This window comes from Megalopta genalis, chromosome 6 (genome assembly GCF_051020955.1).
Source record: "Megalopta genalis isolate 19385.01 chromosome 6, iyMegGena1_principal, whole genome shotgun sequence".
NCBI lineage: Eukaryota > Metazoa > Arthropoda > Insecta > Hymenoptera > Halictidae > Megalopta > Megalopta genalis.
The window spans coordinates 18,124,235-18,144,226 of NC_135018.1; the positions used below are offsets into that span (position 1 = coordinate 18,124,235).

The 19,992-nt window shown below is 42.1% G+C and overlaps 1 protein-coding gene across 3 annotated transcripts in view; it reads left to right on the forward strand.

The window, feature by feature from the left end:
• LOC117227230 (paired box protein Pax-6) overlaps positions 1-19,992 on the forward strand; it is a 128,127-nt gene that overhangs the window by 42,171 nt on the left and 65,964 nt on the right. For all 3 annotated transcript variants that reach the window (XM_076522894.1, XM_076522896.1, XM_033482310.2), the window contains exon 4: positions 2,006-2,186. In XM_076522894.1, coding sequence (XP_076379009.1) covers positions 2,006-2,186 — 181 coding nt within the window. The remainder of the gene's footprint in view (positions 1-2,005; positions 2,187-19,992) is intronic.

Consider the following 19,992-nt stretch of genomic DNA (forward strand, 5'->3'; position numbering starts at 1 on the left):
AAATCTGCAGTTTCTTCAATCTTTCAACGCTTGTAGCTCGACTCTGAGTTAACCGATTTCGATAAAATTTTCAGCATCAATGTAAGTTACGCCGAGATCTACGAGAGGCATTTTTTAAATTTTTGTTATAGGCTCAAATAAAAAAAGTTTTAAAAAACGAAAGTCTTTTTTTGTCATTCCAAGTGATAGCAAAATTTAAAAAAAGCGTTTTGGTCATCGTCTGGTAGACTAGTCCCGCTATCACCTAAAAATATTCAAGTCCCTTAGTCCATTTTTAAAAAAAGTTATTGCGTTTTAAAAGATGTACGAACACTTTTGTGAGCCACTGTACATCACCTTGAATCTTCGCACACAGTACGATATTATGACAACGATTAACGTCGTTAAAGTACAAACTTACTATGCGATTTATATAACGTTCGAAGTACACTTTCTGTCTCTCGTACCTTTAAATAAACGTTAACGATGTTAAACTAATTATACAATTGTAGCAAAGTGTCTGTTAATCGTCGACATTCAAAACGAATAAATTATAAACAGTGCTTACGCTAGTAGCGTCTGATTTTCCATTTAGAATTTTGCGATAAATTCGAATTCGACAACCTTGAAAACACGAGAGTGCCGATTTTCATGAAAATCGTACGATGTTACGAATTGTGGCAAATTGTTTTTTGGAAAACCTGGCTACCGCTGTGCGTCGTCGATCGCTTATGAAAAAATGAAACGAATTCGCTTCGAACGCTGTCGCGGAACACCGAGCATCGGGCACCAAATGAGCCGTTTATTTTGAAAGTGGCATTATTTTGAAAGTCACTTTGTTTTTAAGTCGATATATTTAAGGGTTTGCGTTTTAACACGTTTCAAAATATGGATGCTAACTTTCGAGAAGATTTACTTGTATTTGTTATCTCAGGATACTGATATCTTTCTCGGTATAAATAATTTGGTATAAACATTAAAAAATCACCACTTTTCATTACGGTAAAGTGACTTAAGCCACTTTCAAAATAAATAGTTTAGAAAAATGACTGACAAATATTAATTTTGTCCGACGTATTTTACCGAAGTGATATTTTGAAAGGACAGTGATTTACTAAAATCGTTGAATAAATTACATATATAATAATAATTTATACCATGAACATATTTAATATAAAGGTTTGATTTAAGTACTTTTTATTTTAATATTCATAAAATACAAAAATAACTAGTACATTTTGAAACATAAGTATAAGTAATTTATATGAAAATACATCGGTTCAATTAAATTTTCGTCATCGATAGGAGTGATTAAGTCCTCGGAAATCGTGTTTTGTTTCAAATTTTTCAAATAACTGTGGTATATTGGGGGTATATAATTAAGCAAGTCCATCGTGTCTTTGTATTTTGCTGAAGAAACAGGACGAGATCCAGCGTATAACGGATCGATTTCTATTTGCGAATAACGCCTAAGTCTTCCTTTTTTTGGTGACAAATCCAAAGTTAGAAATTCATCTTTTTCATCTAAAGTTAGTTTGTAAAACATTTTATAGCCATCTGCTGGCGGGTCTGGAGGCAGCCGCCACATCACTATAATATAATTTACGAAACTGCACTATTCTTTCGCACTTATAAAAACAAGTCCAGTGATCGCAACTTTTTTAAAAATACTGAAAATAATTCAAAACAATACTTCCCACACACTTATCACACGTTTCTATTCCTTTTACACTAAGCCCCGCAATTAATTTCCCGAGTACAGCGACTTGCGCCACTTTCAAAATAAACACGTTTGTTATACCGTTAATTAGCAAAACTTCTCTCGAACAAATCTCAATAGTTCCCAACTTATTGATCGCAAATTTTTAAAAAATGAAAAGATACCGTTCGATTGTAATTAGCGTTACCATTAACTCGATTGTTTTTTGAAAAAGTGACTTATGCCACTGTCAAAATAAACGGCTCAAGTATCGGGTCAGTAAGGATTCCATCTACCGTATTGTACTGCAAAATATTATTGTTGCAGGTACTACGAGACCGGATCCATCAGGCCCAGAGCGATCGGTGGTAGCAAACCGCGCGTGGCAACGGCGGAAGTCGTAAGCAAGATTTCCCTCTACAAGAGCGAGTGTCCATCCATCTTCGCGTGGGAGATTAGAGATCGTTTGCTTCAGGAGGGTGTCTGCACCAACGACAACATTCCCAGCGTAAGTACCCCGGTTGTCTCAGCTAAAATTTCATCCACGAAAATGATCCGCGAACGCGTCACCGCGCCCCGCGTCCCGCGTTCACCGTCGTGACGAGCGGTAAATGGCTCGAGTAAATGGACACGCCATCGAGCAAAACGGTAAAAAGGGCAGCGTCCGAGTTGTTTAATGGCTGGTCCCGTCGTAACAAGGACGGCAGTTTATAAAGCGTGTCGCAAGACACACGAGTAACGAACCCCGAGTTTCGGAGGGTGGAGGACGGGGGGACGCGCAGGCGTGTTATCAGGGGCTTTCTCCTCCGCTGACAAAACAGAAACACGTTTACACGGACCACGGAGGGTCCTGGGGGATGGAAATCGGTTTTCCGCGAGGCGGTTGCGACGCGTCTACGTATCGCTGTTACCGCTTTGCCGCGAAGGCGACGGAGATTTAGGGTTCTGTCGCGACGAGCTGGATCTATTTTCGCGACGCTACGAACAACCGGAAAGTTTCTTCGAATTCGCGGATCGCGGATCGAGCCGAAGCTCGCTCTTCCGTATCGGGAATCGCGTCGGAGCACAAAAAATATGAGCTGGAGTTGGCGAATATCGCGGCAGCATTCGGGGAAAGGTTCGAGCGTCTTTCGGGAGCTTGAAGTTTTAAGCAGGAAACTTTCGGAGGCCGAAAGTGCGGAGCGTATCGCGAACAAAAGAATCAATTAAGAAATTGCCAAGGGTGGACGGAATAACGCACGGATCAAAAGGAAATTTCCTGACATCTCCCTTTTCCTTCGATCTCCCGGAGACCTACACTCCACCCACTAATACGTTCAGAGTTCACGGCGACGGGGCTGGTTCTCATGGTGGTCCCTCGTTGCCATGGATATTTGCATGCGTCCAATAAACGGTGGCTAAGGGGCTCTCGACTTGCTCAGGGTAAAAAGCGAAAGAGGGTCGCTAAATTCTCTTTTCCTCTTTCCCTCTCTCACTGTCCTTCTCCGTCTCTCCTTTCCCGCCTCTCTCTCTCTCTCTCTCGCTCTCTCTCACTCTCTTTCTCTGTTTCTCTCTTCCTTTCGCCGTGCCGCCCTCCTTCGACCCTTCGCCTCTTTCTTTCCCTCTTTCTTTCCCTCGCGCCTTCGTAATGGGTTCGAGGTGTACGTACACCACCCTCCTGCAGATGCTTCGACAGAAATTCCGAAAGAAAGGGATGACGACGGGCCCGGAGCATTTTTATCGTCGCGAGGGAAACCGTCGGAAGTTAACTGTCTCCGACGCGAATAACAGGGCCATCCGAAAGATTGCTTCGGAGACTCTCCCGAGCGATCGAACGGAATTAAAAATGTCACACGCTCTTCAAAAATTACTTCTTCCAAACCAACGCGACGCGGTACGCGACAACAACCAAAGACCGCCGATTAATTAATTAACCTCTTGCTGTACGATCGAACTCTCTTAACTACAGCAATTAGAACCTTTCTTTTGTTCTCGACGATGCTCTGGTACAAACTAACGTATCAGATTCGCATTTATCGCGTGTCTCTATCCGTCTCGATGTTTAACCCTTAATTGATAGAACGATCCTTGCAAACGCGACCGCTGTGTCGCGATAGAAAATTACATATTTTCTAGAAGATCGAGTGGAGCGGACGGTGCTCGAGTCGCTCGAGCTACATTTCGGTATATTCTCTATCTTCTATGATACATAGGTTGGAACTAAAAATAGCATAATGAGATAGCATCCCATACATCGATGAGTTTTTTTTTAAACATACTTGTACAAGAGCCATAATTAATCGAACACAAAATTCAGTCGGTATTTCTGACCATATTTTCGCGATTATTTACATTAATTCTGCTTTATTGTTAAAAGAGTGACTTCCAAACTGACGTCCAATGTAATCCCATAGATATTCAATTGGGTTCAAGTCCGGGGTTTGACTTGGCCACTTGATTACATTAATATTTTGTTCTGCAAGAAACGTCTTAACCAACTTGGAAGAATGTTTATGGTCGTTAACGCGTTGATATAACCACCCTGATGACATTTTTTCATTGGCAAATGACAGCATATGATTTTGTAAGATGTCACGATACACAATTCTATCCATTGTTTCTTTTATTTGTACTGATGGACCAGAGTCGTTACGCGAGAAACAACCCCGCACCGTTACATTGCCGCCACCAAATTTTACCGTCGGTTTTAGGTATTCAACGTGAAATCGTTGTCCAGTAGGGCGTCGCACATTATTTTTAGAGTCGTTTCCAAACAAGTTTAACGTACTCTCGTTGCTCCATAAAATTTTAGACCACTCGATAGCAGTCCGATTAAGGTGTTCTCTAGCAAACCCCAATCGAGCTGCTCTATTTTTCTTCGACACAAGTGGTTTCTTGCATGCTTTGCGTGAAAAAAGATTATTTTCATCTAAACGCCGGTTAATCGTCCCGTTACTAATGTTTTCCAGACACAGTTGATTTTTAATTTCAGAAGCAGTGTAAAATGGATTCGACTTAGAAAGTCTTGCGATTCGACGATCTAGTTTTTCATCTGTTTTTCGCGGTCTGCCAGTTCGTGGTGCCGTTTTAACAGTTCCATATTCATCGAATCGTTTTATAATTTTGGCGATAAGTCACTCTTTTAACAATAAAGCAGAATTAATGGAAACAATCACGAAAATATGGTCGGAAATACCGACCGAGTTTTGTGTTCGATTAATCGAATCTATGCTACGCAGATGCAATGCAGTCCTTGAATCCAAGGGTTATGCAACATGTTATTAGACTGATATGAAAACTACAGACATTGACACGTCGCTGTTTTTCATTAAAAGTGATTATATAACTTAAGCGATGTATGTTTCTTAACTTGTGTCGCGCAGCTTTTGTCTTATTTCTTCGATTCGATTTAATTATGGCTCTCGTACAAGTATGTTTGAGAAAAAACTCATTGATCGTTGATGTATAAGATGCTATCTCATTTTGTTATTAGGTCTACCGGAAAGTTCTGTCTGATAATGTCATTGCAAATTTCAATAGATATGCGCATATTCATTTGAGACATATATTTTTGAAAAATGTTGCTCACAAATTGCCATCACGCTGGCAAGAGGTCATAAGTAACGACGTAAATTATATTGTACAATATAAATATTACTAAATTTATGAAAAATCTATTATTTCCTTTCATTTCTCAAACAGGCAGAACTTTCCGGTAGACCTAATAAATCCCGCGTTTCTACCCTTGCGTGGCTATGGCTGTGTCAATTTTTACCCAGAAAATTTAAATCGTTCATTTAATTACACAATTATTAGAAGTTGAATAAAATAAATTGCTGTTACAGTGGGAACAACAGAAAAGCTAACAAGTTTGCTTATTAAAATATCTCCAAAAATATGTTTCGAGAAAATTACTGAATAAAGCTCAAGATTGTTATAATAATTGTAATTATATAATAATAATTGTTTCCTTTCATTTCTCGAACGGACAGAATTTTCCGGTAGACCTAATATTTTTAGTTCCAACCTGTGTGTGTGTGTGTGTGTGTATCATAGAAGATAGAGAATTTATCTAAATGTATCAAACGATATTACGTTGTTTCTTAACTTTTGTCGGCAAGTGTGTGCACCAATTAAGGATTAAACATCGATGAAACAATATAAAAAGGAAGAGATAAAAGACAAACGAATATTATTCGTATCCGCGAGACTCTACCCGACGGATTAAATTAGTCCGATTAATTTCTCGGCCGCCTTCGCATCTTGTAATAATTTCCGAATCCGAAGCGTTCAGACCGGTTCAAAGTGTAATCCGGGACCGGTTTTCGATTTGGAGTAGAACAAAAAAGAAAAAACGAGAAAAAGAAAAAAAGAAAGAAAACGAACGGAGACGGGAGCAACGAGATTGAAGCGAATTAATGCGAATGGGCGCAGGGTAGCTTCCGACGCGACGTAAGAACGCGATTTTCCGGCACGGGCCGAGACGATCGCGGAATTTAACGGTTTAACAAATTGCACGGACGCGCCCAGGGTCGGAAGAGCCTCCGGGGCGAAGGAGGATCAAAGCCGGTGCACAAAGTATAATCCCGGCCGCGTTTGAACATCCTGTAAGCGCTTCTGAACTTGTTGTGGGTAAGATTAACGTTTCTTTAATGGCCCGTGTAATATTCCATTATGTACAGTTCGCCCGAGAATTATTGCGTCGACGTCGTCGTGGAAGGGGTTTCGGCCGGCCGGGGATGGGGGTGGGATCGCGGGGCGGGGCGAGGTAGCAGATCGACCGAACCGAGAAATAAAAGGAAAATCACGGGGGAAAGCAATTTTTCTTGCACGGTGTTTGCAACACCAGCGATATTTTTAGTCGCTCGGCCCCCGGGAACGATTTCCCGTGATTTCCCGTGATTTCCCGTGATTTCGTCATTCTTTTCGCCGGCAATTCCGATTCTCCCGGCCCGCGACAGAACCCGAAACTCGTTTTCGAAAAACAGCTATCGAGCATTTCGGATGAAAAATCGAATCTCTCTCCTCTGTCCGTGTTATTCGGTAAAAGGGAAATACTGTCCGCGGGAATGAAATCGATTCGAAAAGCGTCGCTGTCGTTCGAACGGTTATAGATTTCCCTCTCTGGCCGGGTATCCTCTCTCGGTGTCCTCGGCGTGTCGAAGGTTCTGGGCTCGCACAGCCCGAGAGGACGACGTCGCGATGGGAGGGAAGGCACGAGAAAGGGAAGGCGAAAGGTAGAAACGGAAAGGAGGAACGAACGTATTCCAGGCGGGTCGCGGTGATTGAGGGAAATTTCATTATTCTCAGACATTACCCCCGTTATTGTAATGCCATCAAATTGGATACGCTTCGTACACCCCGTAAAACGGCTGGAATATCCTTGAATATCCCGAGAGAGAGGCAGCTTGCTTCTTGCTTCGTGCTCGAAGCGAAAGATGCGGGAATAAGCGCGGCGCGGCGCTACGCTGCGAATCATTCCTCCGAAGGTAGTCAACAATTTGATATCGTTCGCTAATCAATTTCAGCGCGTCGAATACGCTCGTCGAAGCCCGTCGCGAATAGCAGGCCCGCATAAATTGTGCGTCTCGATTCGATTTTTCATTCGAATTCGGCACAGCTCGATTCTTTTTCCCAATCTTTCTTCCGCTCGATCTTTCGGCTGTAACGCTGTCCTCGATGTTTAACCCTTTGCACTCCGCTGTCCCCTCTCGTGGGACATCGTAATTCTATTGGGTTGTCCGGAAAGTTCGTGCCGATTTTTTAGGGAACTTAAAACGCAGCTCGTTTAAATATTGGAGCCAAGCTTCACAGTATGATCGTGGATGGTTGATTTTGATTTATTCAGCATTCCTGCTAATTGACGTAATGTCGAGCGTGGGTCATTCTCGATTTCTGTTCTAATCATATCTTCGTCTGTGGTGGACGGCCTACCCGGGCGTTCTTGATCTTCAAGGTCGAAATTTCCAGCTTGAAACCGAGCAAACCACTTCCGCACAGTTCTTTCGGCTACAGCATCCTCGCCATAAACAGCGCATATCTTATTTGCCACTTGTGTGGCATTTTTGCCCTTTCGGAAAAATAAAAGCATTAAATGCCTATAATGCACTTTATTTGCCACCATATTCTAAGGCGTACAAAACTGATAAAAATTAACGAATCGTAAGCAAACTTTTTTCCAAATATGGCTGAAGTTATCTCTTTTAGAATATGTACACATGTCATTTGTTTACAATAGTTGTGATATATTCGGTCAGGTCTCTCACGCTACCTACCGAAAATCGGCACAAACTTTCCGGACAATTAAATCCGGACGTATTACACGGATGTCCCCTCTCGTGAGACATTAAAGTTTATTAGTGATTACGGGGAATTGAGTTATTTCGGCGCAACTTTTTCAGACACGCATGTTTCCCTGAAGTTTTCTCTCGAAATGGCACAAGAAATCGAATCAAAATATAGTAAAATTACTAAGATATATACAAGAAATGTCAGCGGCTTTTGACGAGAACGTGAGAGGCGTGCTCACGACGGTCCGAGCACTTCAATGGCGCCACTTGAAAAGAGCGATAAGGCAAGTTTGTAGAAGAAAGATCGGTATGCGAACATATCACGCACTGTACAGTGAGATTTATAATCATAAAATCTGGAGGAAAAGATTTTCAAAGCTGAACTCGGTCTGGTTCGAAGCGTCGAGCGGTATAGATAGATCTAACGAGTGGGAAAATCGGAAAAGTGATTCTTCTCTTGGTAAATAAATTGTTTGGTAAAAGTTTTTTTGGTAAATTTCATCTTGCGAGTTGGTAATAACAATTAGAAATTTTCAACCTATGTATTTATTCATAGTTTTTATTAGAACAATGGCAAAACGTTCAAACACGAATGAGTCTCATGAGACAAGTAGTAGCGAAGATGAGCTCCAGATAGACGTTCATACAGATATGTTAGAAAGACTAACTGCAGAAGGTTTTCTTCTACAGTTAGTCTATCGTTTTGATAGCAGTGACAGCGATATCGTCCAAGCAACAAGGCGACGAGAGAAAGAGTTCGCATAGATAGCGATTACAACGACAAAACAAAATTATAAAACAAACAATAACAAAATTATAAACAATAAAATATTGATTTTTTGCAAATTTCTCGGTTTCAGCCAAATTCATATAAGTCCAATATCATTATAATATGTTAGTCAGTTCCAAAACCATACTAAATAATACGAGGGCCTGTAAATGCCCGTTTCTGCCGAAAAGCGGCGCTGAGTAGCTGGTAGCCAACGTCCAGAATGGTTCGGAGTGCTCAGGGTTAACAACGATATAGATAACGTTCCTATAAACGCGAAACATCCAATTAGTTTGTAAAAGGGAAATATCCAGTGGTTTTGTGGACTGCGCGAACAATCGAACGGACAATGATTTGACAAACCCGGAACGGCTGCCAGGACGTGGCATCGGATCCGAAATGTCCTGCGAGGCTTTCGCTATCCGTTTCGTCGTCGAATGCCAGTCCCCGGTCGGATTTGAATCTGGCACTCGGCGTGGCGGACGCGTTATTGGTTTACTCGCACCACTGATTCCGGAATACTATCAGTGGTTCTCGGCCGATTCTCAATGCCGGGCCCCGTATACCGTGAAAACTGTCGCGCGCGCGCGCGCTTCAATTTCGGCGCGTCCCCTCTTCTCCCTTCGGCACACTCGCCGAACGGCTCGCCGCCGTTCCAAATCCCCGTAGAAGTACCAATCTAATTTTTCGGATTCATTAACCACACAGAGCATCGTTCCTCATTCTTCCGAAAGTGCTTCGCGGTTGTCGGACCGCGTACGGATAATCCGGAAGGGTAGAAGTAACACGTTTCGTTCGTAGCAACAAATCTCGTTCGAAAGATACCGAAACGATTTTGGTAAACGAAAGTTATAGAATTCCAGATCATTGAATGGGAAACGTTGCATTTTTTTCCATTGACCGTTCGAGTCCGAAGCAGCGCGATCGCGCTGTTGAGATTTTACGTCGAGAAAACCCAGCAGATTTCGAACATTGTGGACAACCGAGGGTGCGTTGCCGATCGTCGATGCGCGCTCGGATTTACTGAAGCAAGTCGATAAATCACATCGCGCAGCTCCTTTTAACGTGAATAGTACAATTTACAATAGGTAGAACAATACTGTTACGGCGACTTGTCAAAATCAAGTCGCTGTAATGTGAAACTGCCCTGTTGTGAACAACTCCTTAAAGAATAATAGAAGATAGGGGTTGCCACGGAGGAGTGTTACCAACGGACAATCGAAGAGTCGAGATCGGACCGTCGAACGATCAACATCCCACTTCTGAAAGATCTGAATTGTAATTGTATCGAATTGTGTTTTACAATATTCTTTATTGTAAATAAAATGCCGCGACGCGAGAGAAATGGTGGAATTCGCAGCAATACTATGTATAATAATGCAGCGATACATTAGAAAATACAAATTTTTAATTTATATAATATTAATATTATATATATATATATTATTAATATATTATTAATTTATTACTTATTATTATTTATTATTATACTATTAATGTATACTATATTATTATTATTTATTAATATACTATTATTATATATTATATTAATATTATAATATAATATTATCGCGCCGCTTGGTATTTCTCGACATCAAATGAAAGAAGCGCTGTCGCGCTGCTTGGGTCTTTTCGTATTCGTTTAGAGAAAGCGCGATTGCGTTGTTCGGGATTCTTCGACAGTATTTTTTCAATACCCCCGCTGGGACTCAAACGGTTAAATTATCCAACGTCGATGTTCTTCGAAGAATCTAGCAGCGATCCCGATCATGTTGGAATTTGTAATTGTTTATTTGCTAATAGTGCAATACAAATATAATACAGTGATTAAAAAAGCAAATATATATGATATATATTAAAGAGAAGCAAAATAATATAGCAACTATATATAATAAAAGCAAATATATATGATATATATTAAAGAGAAGCAAAATAATATAGCAACTATATATAATAAAAGCAAATATATATGATATATATTGAAGAAAAGCAAAATAATATAGCAAATATATATAATAAAAGCAAATATATATGATATATATTAAAGAGAAGCAAAATAATATAGCAACTATATATAATAAAAGCAAATATATATGATATATATTAAAGAGAAGCAAAATAATATAGCAACTATATATAATAAAAGCAAATATATATGATATATATTAAAGAGAAGCAAAATAATACAGCAACTATATATAATAAAAGCAAATATATATAATATATATTGAAGAAAAGCAAAATAATATAGCAAATATATATAATAAAGCGGATATAAAATGTACTTTATGCGAAGAAGAGTAACTGTATGCGAAGTCGCGGAGATACTGTCCGACTGATCGTCTTCTAGGCTGATGAACGCCTCTGTAGTTCTGCGGGAAGTGTCTCACACTGGAACGTGCAGTCCTTTTATACTAAGTTCTTTAGACGCAATTAGGCTGCCCTCTCCACTATTCCTTTAGGTAAATTCCAGGTAAACGAGAGTCCTAATGCATACGTGTTTCCCCGAGAAGACCGGGCTTGTACCTGCATTTACGAAGCTCGTGCTTGTACCTGTATTTATTGCTCCTATGTATGCACGTGTGTGTGAGAGAGAGTATCGTTGTATATGCCAACAGATCAAACTCGCGGTGACTTCGACTCGCGAAGAGAGAACCACTGGCAAACGAGATTACATTCGTTGTACAGGGCAGCCTGACCGCGATCGTTCTTTCCGGGAGTTGACGTTGATGTCTCAACCCCAATGAAAACTCCGAAATCACGGCCGGTATTTGTGTACTCGGCAACATTCGAGGTTCTCTTTGCGAATTTTCTATCGCATTAAAACAAATCGAACTAAACACGGAGAAACGCGATGCAAATAGCGAGTATATAGTCCATCGGTGTTTTCGAGAGGGGTGGTTCGATCGAGCCAATGAAATCTTGTAAATTGAGGCATTTTAGGCAGACGGGGGAGGGTCGAAAGGGTTGCCGGGAGCGTTGCCGAAACGACGGGTTTCGATGTCGACACGATACCGCTAACGCTCTCATCAGCAGTGACCACGCGACATCTACACCGGCGTAGCTTCCTCCCCCGCATCCCGCCACCGCTCTCGGACCCTGGGGTGGAAAATCACGGGCGCCGCAAGGGAGTTGAATCGGGGGTAACACGATTTCCCGTGGTGGCCGAGCGTGTCCCTGTAATTAATAGTCTGCCGCCATGAATGAACGATCTCAGGGATGCGTTTGCACGCTTCTGTTTCTGCGCCGTTTCCACGCGCTGGTGCAAACGGGACGAACGTTCGAACGGATAGCCCGGCTGTGTTAGCACCCTGGTCACGGACCGGACCATTTCCGACGGCGAGCTCTTAATTGTTCGTAACTTGCCTGGGAAAACAGTTCGGCCCGTCGGCGATCCGAGCGTCCCGCGATATCGGCGGTCGGATCGTCGGCGACGCGACAAGACGTGTCCTCGCGAGCGGGACGTCGTTACAGTTCCCGATACACCCGGTAAGTAACCGCAACAATGCCGGGAAAGAAAGAAGACGGGGTTGGAAAGGGTGGCGGATCTCGGGCCGTGGAAGAGCCAAAGTAATGGATGGCTGGTAGAACCCGAGGCGAGTGAATTGTTGGCCCCTGCACGTCCGCCTTGGAGACACCCTCGCCTTGCCCTGGCCGCGTAAATCAATGCACCCCTTCGTCCTCTCGCGTTACCAACCCCTCCTTGGTCGTGGCTGGTGCCACGAGCACAGCCCCTCTTCTCTTCGGCCTCCTCCGTGTCCTCTCTCGCAAAGCGGCGCGGCGCGGAGCGGCGCGGAGCCGAGCCGAGCGGAGTCGAGCGGTGCAGGGCAGCCCTTCTTGCGGTCCTAGACGCAGGGCCAAGGTACGGGAGAAGGGGAGGAGGGGTGGATCGAAGGAAGGGAGAGGGAGGGTGCCGGAGCCGGAGCCGGTGCCGGAGACGTCCGGCTACTGCATTATGTATTTCTCACCGAACCGCCACTAACTCTCACCCTTTTTCATCCCCTTCGTCCAACGTTTCTTCCGTTCCTCTTCCTTCGCTCCGCTTTCTTTCTTCCTTTATCCCGCGGCCCGCCCCCTTACCCGTCTCCTTCCCTCCTTTTTGCCTCCATTTCCATAGCCGATCCTTCAGCCTCCGCTGAAGTCTTTTTCTTCAGCGCGAGCCGACGTCCCTTTTAATCACCGAACCGTCGCCCTCCCCTGCCGGACACGATGCTCTTATGGAATTAATTCCTTATGCCGGCGAATCTTCGTCCCGCCCCGGAAGCGGTCCGCGCGACGCGACGCGACGCGACGCTCTTTATTCCGTTCACCAATTAATTGGTAATTAATTAAACTTCGAGGCGAGGGCTGCGTCGCGTACGTATCGTATTCGTTGCTCGCGTAAAACGATACGATGCCACATTTTTTCTGGCCCGCTTTTGAGACAACATCGATGCCATCGTTGACGCATCGCTCGCTTCGGCGAGGTCAAGTGTCCGAGCGATACTATCGGCGAAGCCATGCGCCCTTTCGTTAGGGCGATCGGACCCGGGCGCCCAAAAAATCGATATTTCTCGCTCGTGGTACCGCATATTATATTTTATATTATATTACATTAATATATGTAATATATATAATATATTTTATTATATGTAATATAATTTATAGATATAATATATTATATTATATTATATTATATTATATTGTATTATATTGTATTATATTATATTATATTATATTATATTATATTATATTATATTATATTATATTATATTATATTATATTATATTATATTATATTATATTATATTATATTATATTATATTATATTATATTATATTATATTATATTATATTATATTATATTATATTATATTATATTATATTATATTATATTATATTATATTATATTATATTATATTATATTATATTATATTATATTATATTATATTATATTATATTATATTATATTATATTATATTATGTGATATTATATTATATTATATTGTATTATATTATATTATATTATATATTATTATATATAATATATTATATTAACAATATTACATATTGTTCGGAATCTGGTTTCAAAAAGAGCCCTGCCAAGTCGAAGGGAACTCGCAAGCTATATTTCACGGATTCAAAGTGCGCCGCCGCGCCGCGCCGTGCCACGATTTCGTTTCGCGAGCATCTTCGTGCCGATGGATTCAGGGGGGAGGGGAGGGGGAGGAGAACAGGTAAAACGTTCGGCACGGTTGTCCGAGAGTTTTCGATCTAGATAAAAGTTTTGCCCGTCTCTAACCTCTGTCGAAGCAGTTAACATCACTTTAACCGCCGAGCGATCCGGCAACCTTATACCTTAGCTGTTCGTCGCCGTTCAAGTTCAACCACCGTGTAGCGGCTGTCCCGTCCAATCAGAAACGATCCGCGGCCCTTCGCCTACAAACGAGCGTGTGTCATCTCGAAGACGAGAGAGCCCCCTACGTTCCCCGCGCGTGCACGGATCGGTGTAGCCGAAGGATATCGGTTTACAGGTTGCTCGATTGTCTTCAACGTTTTCCTCTTAGGCTGGCTTATCGGCCACTCCGATCTCCTGCGAGAGATTTTTATTTCTCGAGGACCGGTCTCCTCTTCTTCTTTTTGTTTTTTTTTTTTTTTCGTTGCCCGTCGGAATCCCGAGGGCGCCTAGACGGTTCTAGCGTCCCGGACACCGGGGACAACACGAGTGTTGTCTCGGTCCGAGGCTCCTCGGTCTCGCGCAGATTTCACATCGGACGGACGATTATTATTAATTCCTCGGAGCTCTCGCCACCTGCTGCCGGCCGCTCGCCAACGCGTGTAAAAGTCCAATTGTTACGCATCGAGAGATAATCTAGAAAATTGTGCACGCGACCGGAGCTCGGGACCGATTGAAAAAGCGGGATCCGACGGGCGGTGGATCGCAGGAATCCGACGGTGGCGGCGGCCGAGGACGGCGAGGGTGGCGAGGGTTGCTAGAGGAGGTTGCTGGTGGCGCGTTCTACGTTCTCCATCGTGCGTGTAGAAGGCAATAACGGGCGACGCGTGGCGTCCACGCCGCCCCTGTATTACTCCAGGGACCCCCTGCCGGCTTGCTAAATACCGCATCCCTCCGCCCCGGCCAGCCAGCGTCGGTTTCGGTTGCGCCAACCCTCGGACCGTCTTCGAGCCCCGACCCCCCCTTGTATTGCCGCCAAAAACTACCCTCGCCCGTTCCAGATCGAAAGCTGTGATTATACGCGGCATCGGTCATCCGGCACTCCATCGTCGACCTATCATCGACGATAGAGAAGATACGATCGTCGGGTCGAAAGGTCTCTCTCGTGCTCGATCGCCTTTTTCCTCTCGCGATCGACCGATCTCCTTTCTTAACACGTTCCGTGCCACGTGTACCATCGATGGTACACGCTTGCATGTTTACTTAGTTAACTGAAAAAATTGTTTACAAGAAATTTAGAACCGAAGAATCAATTTCCACCGCAAGAATGGGCGTTGATAAGTTTTTGTTACGTTGTTATGTGTACGAGAATGAATAATTGCACGTAATACATCAAGTTTTAGTAAAATATCAAAGTGTGAAGATTCGAGTAAAAAAAGCTCGGCACGGAACGTGTTAATCAGTTTCGCGAGAACTAACGAGCAAACAAAATTCGAGAAAGAGATCATCGTTGTATCCCGTGATTCTCCATTTCCGGTCCTTTTCCGTGCTACCGTTTCTCCCCGTTTTACCCCCCCTCTCGCTCCGGCCCGTCTCTCTTTCGGTTTAAATTGCGGATGCCGTGCGTTCCTCGACTTCTATTTAAATGTAATTTGTATCTTGCCCGCGATCGCTCGTCTCCCCCGCGTTTCTTCTCCGTTTCCCCAAATTTTTGGCGCGCCTCTCTCTCTCGCGCGCGCGCGCGCGATCGCGCTAACTTCTTTGGTCCCGGAATAGCGGATAATCTTCGCTGCCTAATTCTCCCGTTCGTCGCACGATATCGGTGTCGTTTCAAGCGATACAACTGTCTCGAAGAAACGCGTCGGCGACTCGGCCAAGTTTCTTGGCGTTCCGAGAGACGATAAATCAAACTAGCGGCGATAACTCGTGGAATAATGGCCCGCGAGATAACGATACACGGGAAAGGATCGTCTTCGTTGCCCGGAATTGGTTTCCAGCTCCGGCCTCCGCCTTTCGCGGCCCGCGCCCGTATCTCTTGACGCTTAATCTATGCCGCGATCGTTGAACGAAACGCTTATTATCGGGGATAATCCGTGAAAATAGTGGCAGCTTCAATTACCGCGTTATAAATTTCATCCGTCGTCGCATCGAACGGTGTTTCGAGATAAAGTAACATTTGAGCCGTTTATTTTGAAAGTGGCATAAGTCACTTTTTCAAGAAAATCGAGTTAATGGTAACGCTAATTACAATTGAGCGGTATCTTTTCATTTTGAAAAAATTTGCAATCAGTAAGTTGAGAACTATTGAGATTTGTTCGAGAGAAGTTTTGCTAATTAACGGTATAACGAACATGTTTATTTTGAAAGTGGCGCAAGTCGCTGTACTCGGGAAATTAATTGCGGGGCTTAGTGTAAAAGAAATAGAAACGTGTGATAAGTGTGTGCGAAGTATTGTTTTGAATTATTTTCAGTATTTTAAAAAAAGTTGCGATCACTGGACTTATTTTTATAAGTGCGAAAGAATAGTGCAGTTTCGTAAATTATATTATAGTGATGTGGCGGCTGCCTCCAGACCCGCCAGCAGATGGCTATAAAATGTTTTATAAACTAACTTTGGATGAAAAAGATGAATTTCTAACTTTGGATTTGTCACCAAAAAAAGGAAGACTTAGGCGTTATTCACAAATAGAAATCGATCCGTTATACGCTGGACTTACTTTAACCCGAGAAAGATAACCTACGTCGCAGAGGCGCCTGCGAAGACTGTTGATTTTTGTTAATTTTTCATAGAGGTCTAGTGATTTAACTTTAAAATTACTTAAAATATAAAAAAATATAATATAAATGCATTTTATTTTTACAATAATGCCAAACCTTTAAAATGACTAGATTAACTTAAATAAATATCCATTGTTAGTATAAAATTGACGCCTTAGAAAAGCATGCGCCTCTGAAGCGTATGGTTATCTTTTACGTACGTTGTCATATGGTTATCTTTTTAGGGTTAAGAAGCGCTTTATTATATGGGAAAACAATAGATTCAATAATACTATCGTGAACAATAAAAAGGAGCAATAATTCTTCCGACAATATCGCGTCCGAATATTAATGCGAGTCACTGTAAATAAATTTTCCTCCGGTGTGGTTTCCTCCCGGTGTCCCGAGATAAACTAAGTTCTGAACGGCCACCTCCCCCCACCCCCAAAAAAGGGTAAGAAAAACGTTTGAAGCTGCCGAGTCGTGTCACCAGCTAGCGCAATAGAGTTGTCACCTAAACAATCGCACGACACGCGTTCCGCTGTCTTTTTTTTTCTCCTCGGGTCCAGCCCAAGCAGGATTTCCCACGCGGCATGGGGTTGGCAACGCTGCCGCCGCGTAGGGTGCAAGATTTATACTGCAAATCGGCGTATCGGCGCGTGGCGCGCATCGTTTTGCCCCAATTTCCAGCCGCTCGAATTCGTTGCGATCGCAATTGGGAATAATCGGCGAAAAATTGCACGCGATTCTTTCGTTCCGAGGTTCGTGGGAGCGTCGATTCCCGATCGTTCCTGAAGTTGTCGTCGTTCCGCAGATCGTCGTTCCGCAGGTGTCGGTTGGCGGATCACCATCATAACGCGATACGCTCTTATTACGTGATTCGCGTAACCTGTGATTTCGATGTTTACACACGGGGTCGTGCGGTTACCCGGCTGAGAATCACGCGCTCGCGCGCACCTCGAGGGGTGATTTAATGACAGGTTGCGACATTTTGCTCGTAGTGCTCTTGTACGCTCGGTGAATACCACTTTCTCTCTCGCTCTCTCTCTCTCTCTTTCTCTCTCTCTCCCTCTCTCCCTCTCTCCCTCTCTCCCTCTCTCCCTCTCTCCCTCTCTCCCTCTCTCTCTCCCTCTCTCTTTCCCTCTCTCTCTGTCTCGCTCTCATTTTCTCTCTCTCTCTCGCTCTCATTCTCTCTCTGTCTCTCGCTCTGTCGCGCAAGACACGATGGTGATAGCACGTGTCACGAGTCATCGGACTCCCTGGTATCCCATTTCGAATCGCAAATGCGAACCGGGGAAACCTCTGTTGTTAGCTGCTATCAGAATTCCTGGACCAATTTCTGACCCGGTGTCCCTCGATCACGCGATCGACGCGATGATATACACAATACCGTACGTTGCGTACCTAAATTTCTTTCATTTAATTAGATTTTCATATAAAATTGATTTACAGTGATTCGCGTTAATATTCGGACACGATATTGTTGGAAGAATTATTGCTCCTTTTTATTGTTCATGATAGTATTATTGAATCTATTGTTTTCTCATATAATAAAGCGCTTCTTAACCCTAGAAAGATAACCATATGACAACGTACGTAAAAGATAACCATACGCTTCAGAGGCGCATGCTTTTCTAAGGCGTCAATTTTATACTAACAATGGATATTTATTTAAGTTAATCTAGTCATTTTAAAGGTTTGGCATTATTGTAAAAATAAAATGCATTTATATTATATTTTTTTATATTTTAAGTAATTTTAAACTTAAATCACTAGACCTCTATGAAAAATTAACAAAAATCAACAGTCTTCGCAGGCGCCTCTGCGACGTAGGTTATCTTTCTCGGGTTAAAGTAAGTAGAAACATAAATTTTGTTTGTTGTGAAAATGGGACGAAAAGGAAGAAATACGTCTTTTGAAATCCGACAATCGGTTATTTATCACAAAGAAATGGGAAAATCATGCAACATGATTGAAAAGATGTTCACTTTATGCAACAATTTATTAAGAATCGGATAAAAAGAAAGACACAATTTAAACGTTAACTCTTATAGTTCATTTTTCACGATTATTTTTGCTCCACCCGGCCAATAATGTGAATTATTATTAAGTCCACCGGAAGCTTCTGTCCGTTTAAGAAATGAAAGGAAATAATAGATTTTTCATAAATTTAGTAATATTTATTGTACGATATAATTTCCGTCGTTACTTATCCACTATGATAAATTTTAACTTTCTAGTTTCGGTTCGATCAATTAAATTGCTTTGATTTTGTAGGGATTTTAGTGGTCGATTGTGGGCACTGAATGTGTTAATATACTTATTTATATATATATTTTTTATATTTAATATATATTTATATTATATATTCCGTTAAGATTATTATATAGTCCGTTTAAGAAATGAAAGGAAATAACAGATTGTTCATAAATTTAGTAATATTTGTTGTACAATATAATTTCCGTCGTTACTTATCCACTATGATAAATTTTAACTTTCTAGTTTCGGTTCGATCAATTAAATTGCTTTGATTTTGTAGGGATTTTAGTGGTCGATTGTGGGCACTGAATGTGTTAATATACTTATATATATTTTATATTTAATATATATTTATATTATATATTCCGTTAAGATTATTATATAGTCCGTTTAAGAAATGAAAGGAAATAACAGATTTTTCATAAATTTAGTAATATTTATTGTACAATATAATTTCCGTCGTTACTTATCCACTATGAGAAATTTTAACTTCCTAGTTTCGGTTCGATTAATTAAATTGCTTTGATTTTGTAGGGATTTTAGTGGTCAATTGTGGGCACTGAATGTGTTAATATACTTATACATATTTTATATTTAATATATATTTATATTATATATTCCGTTAAGATTATTATATAGTCCGTTTAAGAAATGAAAGGAAATAACAGATTTTTCATAAATTTAGTAATATTTATTGTACAATATAATTCCCGTCGTTACTTATGACCTCTTGCCAGCGTGATGGCAATTTGTGAGCAACATTTTTCAAAAATCTATGTCTCAAATGAACATGTGCATATTTATTGAAATTTGCAACGACATTATCAGACAGAACTTTCCGGTAGACCTAATATTTGACCGATGATTCAAAGAAAGATTATCAACACGTTTGTAATCGGATTCGCCAACGGCTCCGCGACGCGTTGCGTCGCGTCGCGTCGCATCGGTGGGGATCACGCGGTAATAGCCTGCGCATTATATCCCGACGCGGATACTGTTTACGCTCGCGGCTGTATAAGTGTGCAATTTTTACGAGTGCTTATCCGCGGTAGTCGCGTATTTCCTGGGCGTCCCTTCGTCCCTTCGTCCCGGCGTCCCAGCGTCCCT